At 36.0% G+C, this 18920-nt stretch overlaps 1 protein-coding gene across 5 annotated transcripts in view; it reads right to left on the bottom strand.

Annotated features, from left to right (window-relative positions):
• LOC138706800 (neprilysin-11-like) overlaps window positions 1–18920 on the bottom strand; it is a 57676-nt gene that overhangs the window by 18805 nt on the left and 19951 nt on the right. For all 5 annotated transcript variants that reach the window (XM_069836539.1, XM_069836531.1, XM_069836521.1 and 2 more), the window contains 6 exons: window positions 18817–18900; window positions 15158–15410; window positions 10519–10756; window positions 5308–5397; window positions 3916–4063; window positions 1452–1569 (listed from right to left, as the gene is read on the bottom strand). In XM_069836539.1, coding sequence (XP_069692640.1) covers window positions 1452–1569; window positions 3916–4063; window positions 5308–5397; window positions 10519–10756; window positions 15158–15410; window positions 18817–18900 — 931 coding nt within the window. The remainder of the gene's footprint in view (window positions 1–1451; window positions 1570–3915; window positions 4064–5307; window positions 5398–10518; window positions 10757–15157; window positions 15411–18816; window positions 18901–18920) is intronic.

An 18920-nucleotide genomic window follows, 5' to 3' on the forward strand; every position in this document is an offset into this window, starting at 1 on the left:
ATACGTATTTTGTTCAATGGATATGCAAGCATTAGGGCAGTTTCACACACAACGGTTTTGCCCGTACGGAAAAAATTCGTACGGTTTTATTCCGTAAATTGTTTGTGGTGGAACACGGAAATACACGCTAGGCATGGATAAATATACAATAGGATGCGAAACTGCGGTCAGCACCATCTGGCGGCGGGGGGCTGAAATAAGATGATCAGCGCCCAATGTCGTAGGTGGTGAACGTTAGAACTACGTGTTGGGTACATTACCCAGAGTTCTCTATTTATCCGTTCGAGATATTGCTCGAAAGAGACAAGATGCCAAACAGAAACTTGCTAATAAGTGAACATAAAGTGATACTACGTGTGTACCCATATAAGCAGTGTATGTTAAACAGTGATGTTTATGGACGTTGTAAAAACAGTGTTGTTGAATGTATTGTAAAGTAATAGTAATATAATAAATTGAACTATCTAAGTAGTTCTTGCAGACTTTTCCATTGCGCTGTACAATAAATACCCAAAGAATACAATCCCAATTATTAGATTGCTTTATTTTTTTGCCTCTGTCTGGTTATATTTTATTTGGGTAGTGTAAAATAGATCGTCTCTTTTAACTTCCTGTTGGCTCCGGTAAGAATTTTCAGTAGAAGATGCTGTGAGGAATAAAAATGTAAATGTTTTATTTTAAATTGGGTTAGTTTTGAATATCGATTAGGGTGGGAGGGAATACTTTCTGCACAGTTTAACATTTTCGTCACCAGGTGCGCTGCTAAATGCATGGAGTAATTAGTTACTCTTTTCGCTACTTGGTGCGCTGCTAGATGTAATAACGCACCTCCTCCCAACAGGTGGCAGCAAGATCAATTTCTACAACAGCGCCTCTAGTATGTGTTACGGGAAACTCAGTAAGTTTCGCATCCTATTATATATTCATCCATGCGCTAGGTTTCAGCCGAGACGGATACGGCACGGCATGGTGTACGGATCTGGCGAATACACAGCGAGGTGTGGTTGATGGTACACCTGGCTTAGTCAAGCAGCACAATTCGGATGTAAGTTGTTCCATGACGGGTGTACAAAAACCGATTTGGGCTGAAGTGATCATGGATGTTCAAAATCCTCTCGACAAACACATCTACCTCTAATACGTAGTGTAAGTTGCTTGTTGATGTTTGTCGTTTGGGTACATATTGGACTCTGCTATAGGTTAACTACTGGCAAAACTCCGTTGTAGGAGGTTACTAAACCTTACCGCTGTGCTGGAGGCGGAGTCGTATTTTTTCCTACATTAATCTGAACCATTGTCGAGTCATCTGATGTATCACTGCTATCAGTACGAGCTACTATTGGCTGACAATTAGGAAGGAGGAGGTGAATAGTATATTGTGTCACTCTTTAAGATTGACGCATGAGCAGACCAACGGAGTTTTGTAAGTTGTTCTCCTATAGTTAACTAACCGTGATTCAGTGTTGGGGGACCCCGTTGCTTTCTCCATGTATCGCTGTTCCAAACTGCGCAGGTCAGAGTTGGTGAGTGGTGCCAACATATTCACCACCTGCCACCACAACGTCAACTCTACGAACAAACATCGTAACAATTGAATGAATAGAAAGAAGCATTATGAAACATCACTACATAGAACAGTACAAAGGTTGTACTTACTAGAATTTAACACAAAATAGCATGAACAATTTTATTCTTTCTCCATTTTGTGTGTGTGTTTTTTTTTTAATTTTAAGTCCTAAATATGGTTGATATGATTTAATTTTTTGTTTTGTTTATGGTCAAGTTTACCCGAATTTACAATACATTTCCAGCTTCCACACACCGATCTAGGTAGTTTTAATTTCTTACCTACTTATACTCTTTCGATACGTAATTTACATGCATTTGTCCACACCTATGGAGTAGCGGTTAGCGCGTCTGGCCGCGAAACCAGGTGGCCCGGGTTCGATTCCCGGTCGGGGAAAGTTACCTGGTTGAGGTTTTTTCCGGAGGTTTCCTTCAACCCTATATGAGCAAATGCTGGGTAACTTTCGGTGCTGGACCCCGGACTCATTTCACCGGCATTATCATCTTCATCTCATTCAGACGCTAAATAACCTAAGGTGTTGATAAAGCTCCGTAAAATAACCAACTAAAAAAATACATGCACTTGCTGTTAATATCACGTAGATTCGAATAAATGGACAAGCACACTTTTATTGTTAAACAAATTTTAATTTCAATTAACAAAAAAAAATGAACTATTTACAATAACAACCACAAATGTAGCACACGGTTAAGCCACCGGCGTAGCTCAAACGGCAGAGATGCTTGTCTACTGATCTGAAGTTGCGCTCGGGCATGTGTTCGATTTCCGTTTGGGCTGATTATGTGGATGGATTTTTTCCGAGATTTTCTCCAACCATTAGGCGAATTTCAGGTAATCTATGGCGAATCCTCGGCCTCATCTTGCTATAACCAAGTTCATCGACGCTAAATAACCGAGTACTTGATATAGCGTCACTAAATAAACAACTTAAAAAGCAAAGGGTTACGCCTTCATTTCATTTCAGCAAAGTCACCAACTAGTTCCTCTTTTATTTCTTAAGCGTTTATGTAAGTGGAATATTTTAATATTAAAAGTATATTTTTTCACTAAAGAACAGTCGAGATATTTCAAACTATCAAATAGCACTAGAGAATGAATACAACACTAACGTAATCGACATCATAAAAATGACTGCACACAAACACGAGACATAAAGAAACACAACATAAACACATGAACACAATTTAATACAGCACTCTAATACACGAAAATAAAAATACATGCAATTAATTAAAATGCAACATTGCATACAGAGCATAAACACGCTACAAAAACATCTCAACATACAGACAAGACAAAGAAACAAACACGACTTAACAGACGTACACAAATACACATGAAATAATTGTCACAACTTCTACATCGGACAAATAGGAAGATATTTTCAAACACGAAACAAGGAACATATCACAGCCATAACTAAATAACATAAAAATTCAACGTACGCAGAAGACATGACAAACTGCAACCACAACTACAGCAATATAGAAACTGACATGCAAATCTTACACATTTAACTAAAAAGTCAGATACTCGACACGTTAGAAAATACAAAATTTATAGACACAAAAACACCCAACTGAATTTCAAAACACACGTCCTCTTCGATACAGCATTATCAATCATGAACATACCCCGCCAAGACGACAGGAAACCGGAAGATAGCGTGGGACTTCATTAGAATTCAGAAGTTGATGCATATCACGTCGAAACTTATCAATTAATGTAAAATTTCATCAAAGTTTAACATTCACACAGTGGAGTAGTTGTTTATTTTAATAACTTAACAGTTCTTTAGTGATGTGTGTGTGTTAAAAGAGTGTAGTCAAGAATGAGGAAGTACACTTTACTTCAGTAGTACCGGTACTACTCAATTATTATTCTTTTTAACTTAAACTCATGAGGGGAGAAATTTCTCCTTCCTGTCACTCCTAAATGACGTCTCTGGAGTGGAGCAGTTTGGCTATGATTTGCGCCCATTTAGCTACATCCAGAAAACGTTGTCTCAAGCTCTCGATAAGAAAAAGGGATTCTACAACTAGGTATTCCAGCTTTACTTGACTTCCAAATGAAGCCATGCGAAGGATTTTATTTCACTTAAAAATTCATCTCCTTCGGCCAAGTTTGAACCCACGAATGTCGAATCCAATGGCCAGCATGGTAACCACTAGACCACCGAGGACGACGTGGATCACAACGCCTTGCTAATGCTACGCAAACCACAGCAGATGAATGAAATGGATTTTTCCCAGAGAAGAATTTGATGCTGTATGACTCGTGTTGCACCTTTTCTTCTACACAATAAACTGAAGTTAATTTGCACTTACCGAGAACTTTGTTGGGAGTTACTGAAAGCAAGATGAACAAATTTCGAAGGTACTGTGGGTTAGTAACCATAATTGTGTCCTTTTCCAGATCGAGAGTCACATTCTCGACGTCTTCAAACATAAGCGTGAAGTATTCCGTCCAGTTTACCTGTAGGAAACATAAATGCATATGAAAACATTCAGAAGGCTTTAGAAAATGAGATGAAGGAATTGTGACTGCAGGTACATGATATTAGGCCCTATTATTATTAGTGACATACGAAATATAAAATTTAAGGGCCATATTCATAGATATTCTTTGCGCGGGCTTCCGGTGGATGATCAGCGAACTAACGTTTTCGTATTCATAAACCAGTGTTAGCGATATGATATGAAATGAATCCTGTACAAGTAATCACTCGATAGTCGGGGCTAGTTTAGCACGCTCGTAGCGCAGGCTAGCGAAATGTCTATGCATAGCACAGTAATTTTCTAAACTATTGCTCCTAGCCGTACTGGAACAAGTTTTTTCATGATTCACGATGTGTACAATGTAATTAACTCCAAAAAATGTTTCACTTGTCATAATGTTTGGATAAAATGTTCGTATTTCATAACTTTTTCTTTCCTATTTTTCACGATTTCCTCCACCCCTATTTTAATATTGCTGTAAATAGAATTGAACCGGGCTTTCCAGAGATATATAAGGAGACAACAGAGATATTTTCCAGAAACCACTTGAAAAATTAAAGTTATTCAATCCACCAACAATCCGGGATTCCCATATGTAAGAAAAATCTGCAAACTCCCTTTTAGAGTCATTGAACTCGTATAGTCAATAGATTCGAGAAGCGAAAACAACTGTAGACCTGGGTCTACGAGCGCAACTATAAGTATGTAGGGGAGGCAAGCTTTTAGAATTCCAACACGGAAGTAGGGTCTGTATTCAAGTGCTATTGGATATGCTAGTGGAGCTAAATGACAGCTGTGAGCAGTATGGGAGTAAGATAAGTGCAAACAATATGAAGGCCATGGTTGTCGGAAGTGTTTAATCTTGAGAGGCACAAGCAATTGTTTTTATGGCTTATTTAATTACATTAATTAAATTGTACGGCTATCTAGCATCGGTGATAACGAGATGGTATTTGGCGGGATGAGGCCGAAGATTCGTCATGGGATCGCCTCACATTCGTCGTACATTTGGGGAAAATTTCAGAAAAAAAACCTGAACCAGGTAATAAATCCTAGCGGGATTCGAACTTACACCCAAGTTTTTCCTCGTATAACAAGTTCAGCTCGTTACTCCGAAGTTACACCGGTGACACCTTAAAATTGTAACAGAGCCCTCAAATAAATCACGGGACTTAGCATGCATTTAATATACCGTACATTTCAAGATAATCCGGGACTGACCTGCATAGGCTTGTGGCCCTCACCGCTGGTCCAGTTCTGCAACTGCTCAATATTCATTTCAACGGTGTTGCTCCTCAACGCTTCTCTCTCCTGCAACACAACCAAGCATAACGTTGAAAAGCAGATTTATAAACTCATACATACATAATAAATAAAACTGTAGATTGTGACAATTCTTACTATTGTACACATAAAATTGATACAGACTGGTGAAGTATCTGTCACAACCACGCACGTACAACTGTTACAGCTTACTGAAAGTACTGTCACTGACGAACTGTTAAGTTATTTGAATAAATAATAACTATTTTACTGTGTTAACTTTATAAATTTTGATGTTATGTTACCTGATTGAAAGAGTTTCAATGTTGTTTACATCATCCTATGAAAAAAAATAATGTTAACACAGTAAAGTACGGTACGTAGTTATTACTTACTTACTTACTTACAAACGGCTTTTAAGGAACCCGAAGGTTCATTGCCGCCCTCACACAAGCCCGCCAGCGGTCCCTATCCTGTGCAAGATTAATCCAGTCTCTATCATCATAACCCACCTCCCTCAAATCCATTTTAATATTATCCTCCCATCTACGTCTCGGCCTCCCTAAAGGTCTTTTTCCTTCCGGTCTCCCAACTAACACACTATATGCATTTCTGGATTCGCCCATACGTGCTACATGCCCTGCCCATCTCAAACGTCTGGATTTAATGTTCCTAATTATGTCAGGTGAAGAATACAATGCGTGCAGTTCTGTGTTGTGTAACTTTCTCCATTCTCCTGTAACTTCATCCCTCTTAGCCCCAAATATTTTCCTAAGCACCTTATTCTCAAACACCCTTATTACTTATTCAAATAACTTAACAGTTCATCAGTGATTATATAAGTGTTAAAGGATTGTATTCAAGAATGAAGAAAGTATTGCGTATCTTATGCTTACACAGCTGAAAAACTTCACATTCTTGCGCACAGATGGCTGAAACTGTCAGTCTTACCAACATACAATAGACACAGCCGCATGACAAATGAACATTAATATGAATGTGGATATGCAGCTGAAATAGACTGCTGACAACTGCTACTCCTGTTCACATGCTGCTAAAAGAACTACCTAAGAAATGTTACTACTGCTTAAACACAGCTGAAAATTCCCGCTGAGAAAACTGGCACTAATGTTGAGAACTGAAAAAGCCTTTACACTAAATTGATGTATTTTAATACAGAGCTGAAACAGCATGTTAACAACAGTTAACAACAGTGACATAACTTTCAACACACATCTGAAACAGTCTACCCACACAATTGAACTACCTTCAAAGTACAGCTGAAATAGCCTACTAATAAAGTTGACACTAATTTTAACATACAGCTGAAATAACCTACTGATAAAGTTGACACTAATTTTAACAAACAGCTGAAATAACCTACTGATAAAGTTGACACTAATTTTAACATACAGCTGAAATAGCCTACTAATAAAGTTGACACTAATTTTAACATACAGCTGAAATAACCTACTGATAAAGTTGACACTAATTTTAACAAACAGCTGAAATAACCTACTGATAAAGTTGACACTAATTTTAACATACAACTGAAATAGCCTACTGATAAAGTTGACACTAATTTTAAGACACAGCTGAAATAGCCTACTGATAAAGTTGACACTAATTTTAACATACAGCTGAAATAGCCTACTGATAAAGTTGACACTAATTTTAAGACACAGCTAAAATAGCCTACTAATAAAGTTGACACTAATTTTAACATACAGTTGAAATAGCCTACTGATAAAGTTGACACTAATTTTAACGTACAGCTGAAATAGCCTACTGATAAAGTTGACACTAATTTTAACGTACAGCTGAAATAGCCTACTGATAAAGTTGACACTAATTTTAACGTACAGCTGAAATAGCCTACTGATAAAGTTCACACTAATTTTAACGTACAGCTGAAATAGCCTACTGATAAAGTTGACACTAATTTTAATGTACAGCTGAAATAGCCTACTAATAAAGTTGACACTAATTTTAACATACAGCTGAAATAGCCTACTAATAAATTTGACACTAATTTTAACATACAGCTGAAATAGCCTACTGATAAAGTTGACACTAATTTTAACATACAGCTGAAATAGCCTACTGATAAAGTTGACACTAATTTTAACAAACAGCTGAAATAACCTACTGATAAAGTTGACACTAATTTTAACATACAGCTGAAATAGCCTACTGATAAAGTTGACACTAATTTTAACAAACAGCTGAAATAACCTACTGATAAAGTTGACACTAATTTTAACATACAGCTGAAATAGCCTACTGATAAAGTTGACACTAATTTTAACGTACAGCTGAAATAGCTTACTGATAAAGTTGACACTAATTTTAACGTACAGCTGAAATAGCCTACTGATAAAGTTGACACTAATTTTAACGTACAGCTGAAATAGCCTACTAATAAAGTTGACACTAATTTTAACATACAGCTGAAATAGCCTACTAATAAAACTGAAACTACTTTTCACACAAAAGGGAAATAACCTAATAATAAAACTGACACTATTTACATCACATAGCTGAAATAGCCTGCTGATAAAACTGACATTACTTTCAACACAGCTGAAATAGGCTACGGTACTGTGATTATTGCACTTTTACTACGTCATACTACTTTTTACGAATAAAACGGTACGAAAGGGCGTGTTTCAACCAGTCATGGCTGTTTATTGCTACAATTTTCTCTCTTCCCTAGCATTTGCTTGTTTTTATCACTTCCCTAACATTTGTCTCTGTTTGCCAACATTTCAAACTGCAAATTCTTTACGGTACTATACAACATGCTTTGCGATCGTCATTTGTTTACCGCATAGATAGTCAACTGAAAATGTCGGCTCCGTTTAAATGTTCTGGGGAAGCTGACAGTAGTGAAATAGAATTTTAGTAAGTCACTTAATATTTTATTGTATTAGAGTACTTTATTTCTTGTAATCTTTATATAGGTACAGTACTTTCTTTCAATCATGTAATAGTCAATTAAATTCTACTCGAGTTTTGATTATCTCTAGATAAATCAAAACCTCTAGTGAGATTACTGTTGATAAAAGATTACCTTATCTTGCTCAATATCTAGTCAGAAATAACGTAAAATACAGGGACATCGTTTTATTTTTACTTCAATTTTTATTGTACCTGAGTTTTTTAATGTACTTCACTCCCACCCCCTCTACTAGTAAACTTCCAACCGTTCTCCACACAGAACCAAGCATATACGTCAAAGTCGTCTTAAGGTCATAGTAAACACAAAAAGTACTGAGTGAGTATAGTATGTTCCAGAAATATGTTCGCGTTTTCCAGTGACGAAAGAGCTTTCAATATTGAATCATATTTTTACACAGATAATGTCATCCGTTTGCCTACATCGCATCCTGGTTTCCCCCACCCGCTTCTGCTGGCCCTCTGTAAAGGCTAGTGGCTGGGCTGTCTTAGCTCTTTTCTGAAAACATTAATTTCTGTTAGGAATTGGACGTCTACGTAATATTATACAACTGTTTAAAATAACATAAATAAAAGGGCCTCGTTAATTAATTGTCACGTGATTTCCCTCCTTTTTATACGACCCTGCGACAAAACTCTTGGACTGACTATACCTGCATGTCTGAGTAATTTTATCTTTTCGGATCGGGCAGAAGTGAAGACTGAATTTACAGTACGTAAGGTACTCTTTTATAGAGTAGGTACAGAATTATTTCAACATGAGTTACTCGTACCAAGGACGAAACTGGTAATTGGAATTTGATGCAATAGTCTGTAGCGCGATAATATGCAAAAAAGAACTGGAGCCTGTATCGAAATGTTAGGCCACCATTTTCAAAATTGTGTTTAAATATCCAAATTATGATCATTTTGAAATTTAACTTCGTTCTCTATATTGTACGCTAATGTGCTGTAGACAGTATAATATACACTGCATAATGAATACGTCCGAATGGATAGTTCATTTCGTGAGTAAAAACACTTCTTGTTAATACTGTACTGTATTTTGATTAAACAAAAACCTAATGACAATTATCGAGCTCAAAATCGCGACACGTGAGTTTCCAAAGACAATAGACACTTTCGTCAGGCATTGGAATGAGAAATCGAAGTTAAGAGCCTGTTTCCACTATAATTTAAACGTAGGGGAGACTGTTGTACCTTTAAACACTTTTCACATTTTATTATTTTTTAATTTTAGGAAATTAAATTTTTAAATAAAAAAATACACGAAATAATTATTGAAGATTCCTTTACAATGTCCTGTATGTATTTTCCTGTTCTACACATCTATTAAGGATGGAAAAAATAAAATGAAGGAATATGTAATGTGTTCAAAGGTACAACAGGTTCATGCACCTTGGAACGTACCCTCTTGTAAGTTGGAACACATGGAATATAGGTGGGAATATAGCTGTAAAAACTAACGATCATATTTAAAATGTATTTGCCATCATAAACCAGAGCAGGCTTCTCTGATTGAGATTTTATTTCCTGGAGGAGCAATAATTGCTTCAACAGCTTTCTTCAAGGCATCCGGATCAATTGGGGACCTCTTAATTCCAGACTTACTTTCTGCCATGATCTTAAAATAAAAGAAGAACAAAAACCGATAGTCTTGTGTACCTTGGAACATGTTCCATGGTACAAAATGTTTTATGTTCAAAGGTACAAGAGGGTGCACGTTTAAACAAATATGGCTCCCAAAACTAGAGATTCGAATAAATCATGGAAACTAAAATATGTTATTACTCACCAGATGGTAGGGAACACACCGTACTTGAAAGATAGTAACAAATACAATCTGGTTTTGTGTTAGAAAACATATCAATGAACGAAATGTTTACTTTTGGTACTAAAAAAACTTATTTTGTCCACGGAACTCACACTTTGCAATAAATCAAACTGAAACTACGACCAGAGCTACTTAGCGGCTTTCTCTACAATATACTTCAGTTTGAGTCCTCTAGGTAGCAGCAAAAATTAAAAAACAAAAAATGTTCAAAGGTACACTATACTAAAGGTACAACAGTCTCCCCTACATAGTTTTCAGTAGTGTTCATTATAGCTACAATTGAGCATAAATCAATGTCTTTATGTGTTTTATTTTCAAGTTGGCGGCATAGCGCTACCTGTCAGCTATGTTAGGTAATAACTTATAACATGACGTACCATGTGAACTGGCAAAGGGTCCGGCTTCAGTTTTGCCAGGCGTTCACTCATGTCGTATATGTGTAAAGCCGCCTTCAAGACTGCAACATCAAGCAGATCCTGGTCGTTGTTCCACTTGTATATGTACGACATGACCTGTTGAATGTACTCCAGATAGGGGTCCTCCAGGGCCTCCTCAATGTTCGACATCATCATTTTTCTCCGTCTCTTCTCTAGCCTTCTCCGCCTGTCGCGGTATCTGCAAACCAATAAAAGCGAGCTTTCACTCCAATTATGATATGCATAAAATATAGCTTCATGCTTGTTTAAAAAAAAAGTCGATTCAGCTATGGAGTAGCATGTTATGCATATCTATTAGTGTCCTGTAATGTTCGAACATGAGAGAGGCAACAGAACATTACAAACTTCGTCTTATTCCATATGAACACCTAACCGCAAGATCTGTGCTAAAATTCTTAAGTGCTTAAAACTTGAAGGGGTGGGTGTGGAGGACAGCGAATCTATATATATAATTTGAACTGGTAATGGAAATTACGGGAAAACGGCTGAACGGATTTTAATGAATGATCCGTCATTTTGAAGCTTGGAACCCAAAGTTTTTCAGAAAAATAGTAGTTTTCAATGAAATGTCAATTTTCCTACATTATTTTCCTATTTTCCAAAATCCATCTTTCTTCAGTTTTGAGAACTAATTGCATTTCAGCACGGCCGTGATTCCAGAATAAAACAAAACACACACTACAATAAACAATAGCTATTACACGAAGGCCATGACCTGCAGGATTGTTGACATATTTAGAGTTCAAATTCAATTGGTTATTAAAACTTAATTTACAGGTCTGATTCTGCGGTGTGTAATTTTCTTACAGCTGTGTATTGGATATTGAAATCTACAAAACTTGAGGTGGTTTGATGACATTATTACCATTAGAAATTAAATATTATTATAGTTAATGCCATGATATAACTATTTTTCATTAATTATACATATTAATGCTATACTGATTATATGAAAGTGAAACGTTTTGGGGTTATATAAGTAGATATAGAGAATATCTTAAATTAGATCTTCATTTCTATCATTTACTGAGTGGCGGCTATTATATATATGAACTACAAAACTTACGTAAGATAATAATATTGTTATTAAAAGCCAAATATTTTATAGTTATTAATCAAGTGTGATTGGGTCTTTTTTATATACTTAATGGCGGTGTATATGCGTCATTCTCTTTAGTAATGGCTCGAGAGAGCGCAAAAATTACAGTTCCTAAGGAAAGACGGTATTACTTACTGATAAAATAAGAGGCCTGCAAAATTTTGTAGCCTCCCGATCATTTCAGCAAGATCTCTTAGCAGAATAAAATGATTTTAACTTCTACATTTCAAGTTCTACATGGAGCAGCTATACCAAGATGCTATGTCTATTGTTCGAAAGCATAGCAAACCTGACTTTTACAATCCACTATGACCTGAAATAGCTATTGCTTTACTCCCACATGAAAACTCACTGATCGCCCTGACATTGTTACTTGCGTTTTCGCGTTGAAACTCAAGATACATACGATACATAGGTTCAAGAAAAAGTATTTGGCATGAAAAACCATTCAGAGGGAGTATGTTTCATTATTATGGAAGCAAACCTTTCAAAATGTCTGGTATTTTTCATTGAAAGAAAAATCTGAAAAATTTTTATTTGAACTTCTAATGAACTTAGTTTGCAGCGTTTGCTGCACAAGCCACTAGTATGTTTATAATAATGTGGAACAAACACAACAGGCCTCCTCCTGCAGAGCGGACATCGGCGAATATCGAACTTCACCATACTCGACAAAACTTGAACCGAACAAGGCGCCTGTAATGGACGACGCTAATGCCTATCGCATTTTCTACACAGCTAGAGTGGTCGTATTATAACAAGAGAAATAAGTGTTCAAGAACAACCCATTACAGTCTTCGTCTTTTAGTATTGTTGTTTAATCAATTGTGCGAAGACAGGTATAAAATTCTCAAGTGATACCAACAAGGCACCACCCATGAGGCAACTAGGTTAGGAGATAATAGGGTAGGGTGGTTAGTTTCTTCCCCTCCTTTATTGCATACATCGTTCACTATAGGGGAACAACTTGGAAAACTCCGTTGGTTTGCGCATACGTCGATCTTAATGAGTGACACAATATTCACCTCCTCCTTCCTAATTGTCAGCCAGTAACGGGAGAAAGCGTTACTTACGTAGACTTTCAATAAAGGAGAATATTTTCGCATGTTTTATACTTAATAATAACTCAAAAAGTAGTAGTCAGGTTCTAATAAGGAAAAAAGCATGTTGAAGAGTATTGTTTGCAGATTTTTAAGATGTTTGAGTCGCCGCAATGTAACAAATGTAAGACTTCTTAATTGAGGTTTGTTTTATACTACTTTAGTGTGGGAAAGGGCAAGGAAGAGGAAACTATGGGTCACTCTGTGGAATCATTCCCTGTTCTAGAGCGAAGTTAAAAAGTAAAGGTGATAGTGCATCTCCTTGCTTTAACCCGTAATGAATTGGAAAAGCATCAGATGGAAACTGGCCTATATGGGCTCTGTTGGTACTTTTCACTGAGATACATTTTAATTAATCGAATTAGTTTCTTGGGAATACCAAATTCAATAAGGATATTATATAAAACTTCTCTCTTAACCGAGTCATATGCCTTTTTGAAATCTATGAATAACTGATGTACTGTACCCTTATACTTCCATTTTTCTTCAATATCTGTCGAATACAAAAAATCTGATCAATAGTCGATCTATTACGTCTAAAACCGCACTGATGATCCCCAATAATTTCATCTACATATGGAGTTAATCTTCTCCTCACAGAAAGAACAAATAAAATGAACTAGTATTTGCAATACAAAATAGTACGTTATGCAACGAGCCTATAATGGTAGTAATTAAGACGCGAGTATGTTTGTTTATGAAACGAGCGCAAGCGAGTTTCATAATTTTCATACGAGCGTCTTAATTACCATTACAGGTAAGTTTCATACGACTTTTTATGCTCGACCATATTTCTAACTTGAAATTATTCATAAGCATTCATATTATTGTTATCTAAGTGAAGAGCGGAAGTGATCTTCTAAATTGTGAGATGTGAGCAGACGCGAAAGTATGGATTTTTTCCGAGGGACGAATGTCATTGACCTTGATATAATCTAGAGAATAACATGAACATTAATATTGATATAACCTGGAAATTGATTTAGAATTGAAAAACGAGATGACAAATTGAATTTATTTGAATATTATTTACAATTAACGCTAATTATTATAGTAACAGAACATAACCTTCTGCGACAGTATTGGATTTCCAGCCTCCGTGACGTTTCGCTAAATGTCTTTCGATTGCATATCCGAGAATAATTGATACTTGCGGTTTTATAATGTTACAATGGTGATTTCTCATTGGCTGAACAACTGAAGTATAATGAATAGGTGTACTTTAATGAGGTGCATTAAAGGGCTACTACCAGATGTACAGGGACATCATTTTATTTTTACTTGCATTTTTATTGTACCTGCATTTCTGAATGTACTTCACTCTCATCCCTTCACTAATGTCCTTGCTCCCGTCAGACACACAAACTTACGGCCGCTGTTGCATTCGAAGTCTTCAAGCAGTGAAGTAAACACTGCAGTGTATAGTGTGTTTCAGAAATATGATTGCGTTTTCTATAGAAGAAAGAACCTATATTAATAATATCGTACTAAAAAATTATATTCAAGAAACGATAAACTCAATTTCAGAGAATATGCTTCAAAATGTTTTTAATAATATGCGTACTGAATTGAAGCCTGCATTGTAATGAACGGCAACCATTTTCAGCAACTTGTTTAAAAATTCAGATTAGCTCTTTTTGAATTGAGGTGGCTAGAAGCAAAGGAATGCTAGTGACATTTGTAATAACATGAGTTAAGTGCATCCAGTGTAAGCTAAAGTATCTAAAATTTTAGTGGCAAAGGGATATTTTAATCGCATCACACATTAAAATTTAAATAAAAAAATTCACCGATTTTACGAAAGCTTAAATATTTAAACCCCATTTTCTCAAAAGTAACTTAAGTGCACTTACAGCCCTTTACTTATGACCCCCTCAATTTAAATGCACTCTCTATATTGTATGATAACATCAATAATTAATATCCTAAATAAAGTAGACATTACATAACGAACATAGCCGCCTGAAGAGTTGAGTTTTTGAAAAAAAATGTTACTACTCTACTGTATTTTGATAAATTCCGTAAAGTGATGATCAAACTGAAAATCGTAATATCGCAATTCCCTACAACATAAATGGATACACTACTTTTCTCTCCTCCTATTCCTAGTAAAATGATTGGAAGGGGGCAACAGTGTTTCCGAGTATAGCCAGGTTAATGTTAAAAATGTTGGTAAAAATAAAGTGATGTCCCTGTATAATTACTACATTTCGGCATGGTCGAGCATAAATATGTTTATTAAATGCTATAGGCTACTTTTATTCCTTATTTAACGATCGTTGAATCTGTTTGTAAAATAGTAATAATGTGTTGATGCCTATAGCCAAGGGCTTGAAACCAAATTAAATTTGAAGTGTCAGTATAAGCCCACGACTCTTACTCAGGCATCAGCGTAGAAACTTCGGGCGTGCCCAGGTGCAGCTTGTTCACAGTATTGTTGCGTTCCAGCGGAACCACGGATAGTCCCACCAGCAGGTCCTGCATCACTCGACGCTTCGCCTTCACGGAGACGGGGACCCACTTGAATGACGCAGTATCCCATTCGTCCACCACAGTCAGGTTGGGTCGCTCTGGCAGCCCTATTTCCCTCAAGAAGCGAAACATGGGCTCTAGTCCTTGAGCGTCCAGCTCTTCTGCAATAAAATGGCTGATATGGAAATTATCCATAACTTGAGACTAAAGATTTGGAATTTGCTTTCGTGTGTTGAGATTTAAGTTTTATGACGTTTCCGGTATACAGTTTTTGTAAGTTCCATCATCAGTCTAAACATGCATACCAAACTTTGTCTGCATAAACCACTTGATTATCCGACACAATTTATTTATTCTGAATTGCAAGTACTAAAAATTGAGCAAATATATAAACATACAGTGCTAATTTATTTTCACAAAAATCGAATGAATTTTATAGCTGAAAAACATATACATAACACCAGAAGAAATGTCACAACTCTTTTGGCAGAACCTAAATGCCACACTACAGCTGGATTAAGACACAGTAGGAATTATGGACCAAGACTATACAATTCAGTATTGAAGAATAATCCAGACCTAAGCAATTTACACATTCTTAAGTTTAAAAATAAAGTGAAAATGTTTGTATGATATTTGATCAATTTTATTATTTTTTAAGTGTTACTAGCATTATATGGTACTAATTTTATTGTATTTATCTGATGCATGTAACCTATAAGATAAAACATTGTAATAAATATAAATAGATCATTTTATTAATTAATAACAGTGTATATCTCCAATAAATAATTTCTCAGCATCGCCACAGATACACTTGATTGTACTTGTCACTATCTCTTGTCACTAGAGAGTTCTTGAAATTTATATTTTCCCCGCCATTCATAAAATATTTTGATATTATACCTCTTTCACAAAAGGGGAGATCTATAACTGAAACTAGATTAATATATTTCAGTATTATTTGTATTTATCCTGGTAATAATGAACAGTTTGACTCGTAGACATTTTGTTTTTGCAGCATTAACTTCCCATGATTGTACGAGAAGATTCGAAGAGAACGGCAGTTACAAAGACTTTCGGCTCCCCCCAACTACCATTAATGCACAACACAATGTCAATACGGCGGTTGCTGTCGTCTGCGATACAACAAACGTTTCTGTTGATTTTCGAGTTCGTCATTTTTTCCGGTTATTATATGCTTATTTAAGTTGTGTTAACTCTCGCTAGTGGTTTTATATTCTATTTTATCCGTCTTAGTATTTATTTTATTATTGTAAATATTTTTGTTTTATCACAATTATTATTATTATTATTATTATTATTATTATTATTATTATTAATGAATTATTTTGTATTACAATCTTTGTATCATTTCTGTCACGATTATTCTATTATTATTATTATTATTATTATTATTATTATTATTATTATTTCTATCATCAGCATTATTGTATGTAGACTACTGGACTGTACCCGAGCACGAGCATATGTGCTCCTGTCGGGTATCTATACATATGTATTCATTTCAAATGTAAATTGTAAATACATTTGAAATTTGAAATTTGAAATTTGAAACCCGACAGACCAGGCGACCCTCAAAAATATTCAGCTATATGAGCTTGAAGATGCAAACTGCAAATAGTTTACAAACGTAAAGGAAATAATTATCAACACATACATAGTTGAACTAAGAACCTTGAAACTCAATCACCGAGAAATCCTAACAAAAAGCATATTATTAACTTCTACGGGGGGGAGGGAGGGAGGGGGAGGGAGAGGGGGAGAGAGAGAGAACATCTGTGTATTCGTAAATTTTAACAATTAGCAGTAAAACAAAAAGAAACATTTCTTTCAGAGAGTAGCGACATCAAAGTAAATCCACGAATCTTGCAGCTGTAACACAACACTAAATCTTTCGCCGAAATGTATCCGATCTTTGATGTGAAATATCTATGTTCGAGGTTCAAAAGAGAAAAACAGTAATCTCACTAGAGTTTTTTATTTATCTAGAGAAAATCAAAATTTAATTGATTGATTTAATTGACAATTACACGGTTAGAAGAAAGTATTGTACGTTAGCACGGAGAAAAACCAGGAGTGGGGACTGAAAGCACAAGGCCACACAAGTTTCTGGTGTTTCCTTCGTCCCGCGCAGAGGTAAACACCATATAGTTGCCAGTTCTGTAACTACTTGGAGTGCACATAGTTTGCATTATCTGTTTAGTTTTCTTAGTGTACATTAAAATTAGTGAAATACGTGGCCACCATGGGAGTCTGTTGAAGGGAGTGACCAACATAGTGATGACGACAATAATTTAATGTTCGTACTTCTTTTGTTGGAAGAGGTTATTCATTAGAGAGACAAGATGCATATATTATAAAAAAATGTATACCTGTTTTTCAGTGCAGGAGAAAGCAAATGTGATTCACCAATTGCTAAAACTTCCCCTGGTTTTTCTCCGCGCGAACGTACAATACACCTTCTATGGTCTGTCCAAAACTACTTCCGACCTGACAAATGGGGCCTTTAGCATGTTACCATGGCAACCATTCAAATCAACCAATCACGAGAGACGCGTAACCATGATAACGGGACGGTGTTGCCATGTCTATGTTTACAAGTTGCACGTGAATACCACGGCCTAGTGGTGAACACAGTGCCCGGAATGATTTTGAGTTGGCTGGTTAGCGCGTGCTTTGTGTGAATTAAAAATATTATTTAGTTGTATTTTTTTTTTGTGTATCGATAATTATCACGTTTAAATTATATTAGTCGTATTATCTTCGTTGTTATTGGTGGAGTGTGTGACTAATGTGTGTTTTCTAGTTTCTGCGAGATTTTCTAGACAGGTGACTTGTGCAATGTCGGAAGGAAGGAAAGGCAGGCGGAGAATAAAGAATATTGTACGAAGTGCCACGTTAAAGAGTCAAATGCGAGAGGTGGTGTGTTATGTAAGAGAGTATTTTGAGAGGGAAAAAGATAATTTGGCGCAAGTCGTAATGAGAACTGCTGCTTGTGTTAAAAGTAATAAGAGCGCTGTTATCGATATTGGAAAAGAAAAAGGCCGTGGAGATTTTTAATCATAAATATTTTTTACAGTTTACAAGTTTTTCAACGCTTTTCTAACAATATTACATTGAAGAATACCGGCACTCATAAAAGTAAAGGCTTTGTATTAAATTTAAACCTGATTTTACAGTTTACAGTCCTTTCGACGCTTTTCTAACGATATTACATTGAAGACTACCACAACCACCACCACCACCACCAATAATAATAGACTAATAAAAATAATAATATGCACAAATTTTAATGCCTAGTGTTCAACGAATTGGTTAGAAATGTATGTGTTCATGTCAGCCGTTCATTACTGCACTCTATCGGCAGCACGCTCGCTTACATGAAAGATGGGAAACATGACAACACTGCTCCCCCTTCTCTGTAAGCTGTCAAGTCGGAAGTAGTTTTGGTCAAGGTATAGTTTACTTCCCCTTCTTTCTCTCCCTCATTGATTCATCGGCATTGGCAAGCATGGACAATACCCATACAGTGGCTAATCTCACCTGTAAGCATGCAGGATCTGTACAGCACTCTGGCTTGGGATACAGGTCGAGGTTCCCAGTCAGAAATGTTTTCTTGCAGACGACCTATAACAAAAGTGACAATA

This window comes from Periplaneta americana, chromosome 1, assembly GCF_040183065.1.
Source record: "Periplaneta americana isolate PAMFEO1 chromosome 1, P.americana_PAMFEO1_priV1, whole genome shotgun sequence".
In the NCBI taxonomy this organism is placed as follows: domain Eukaryota; kingdom Metazoa; phylum Arthropoda; class Insecta; order Blattodea; family Blattidae; genus Periplaneta; species Periplaneta americana.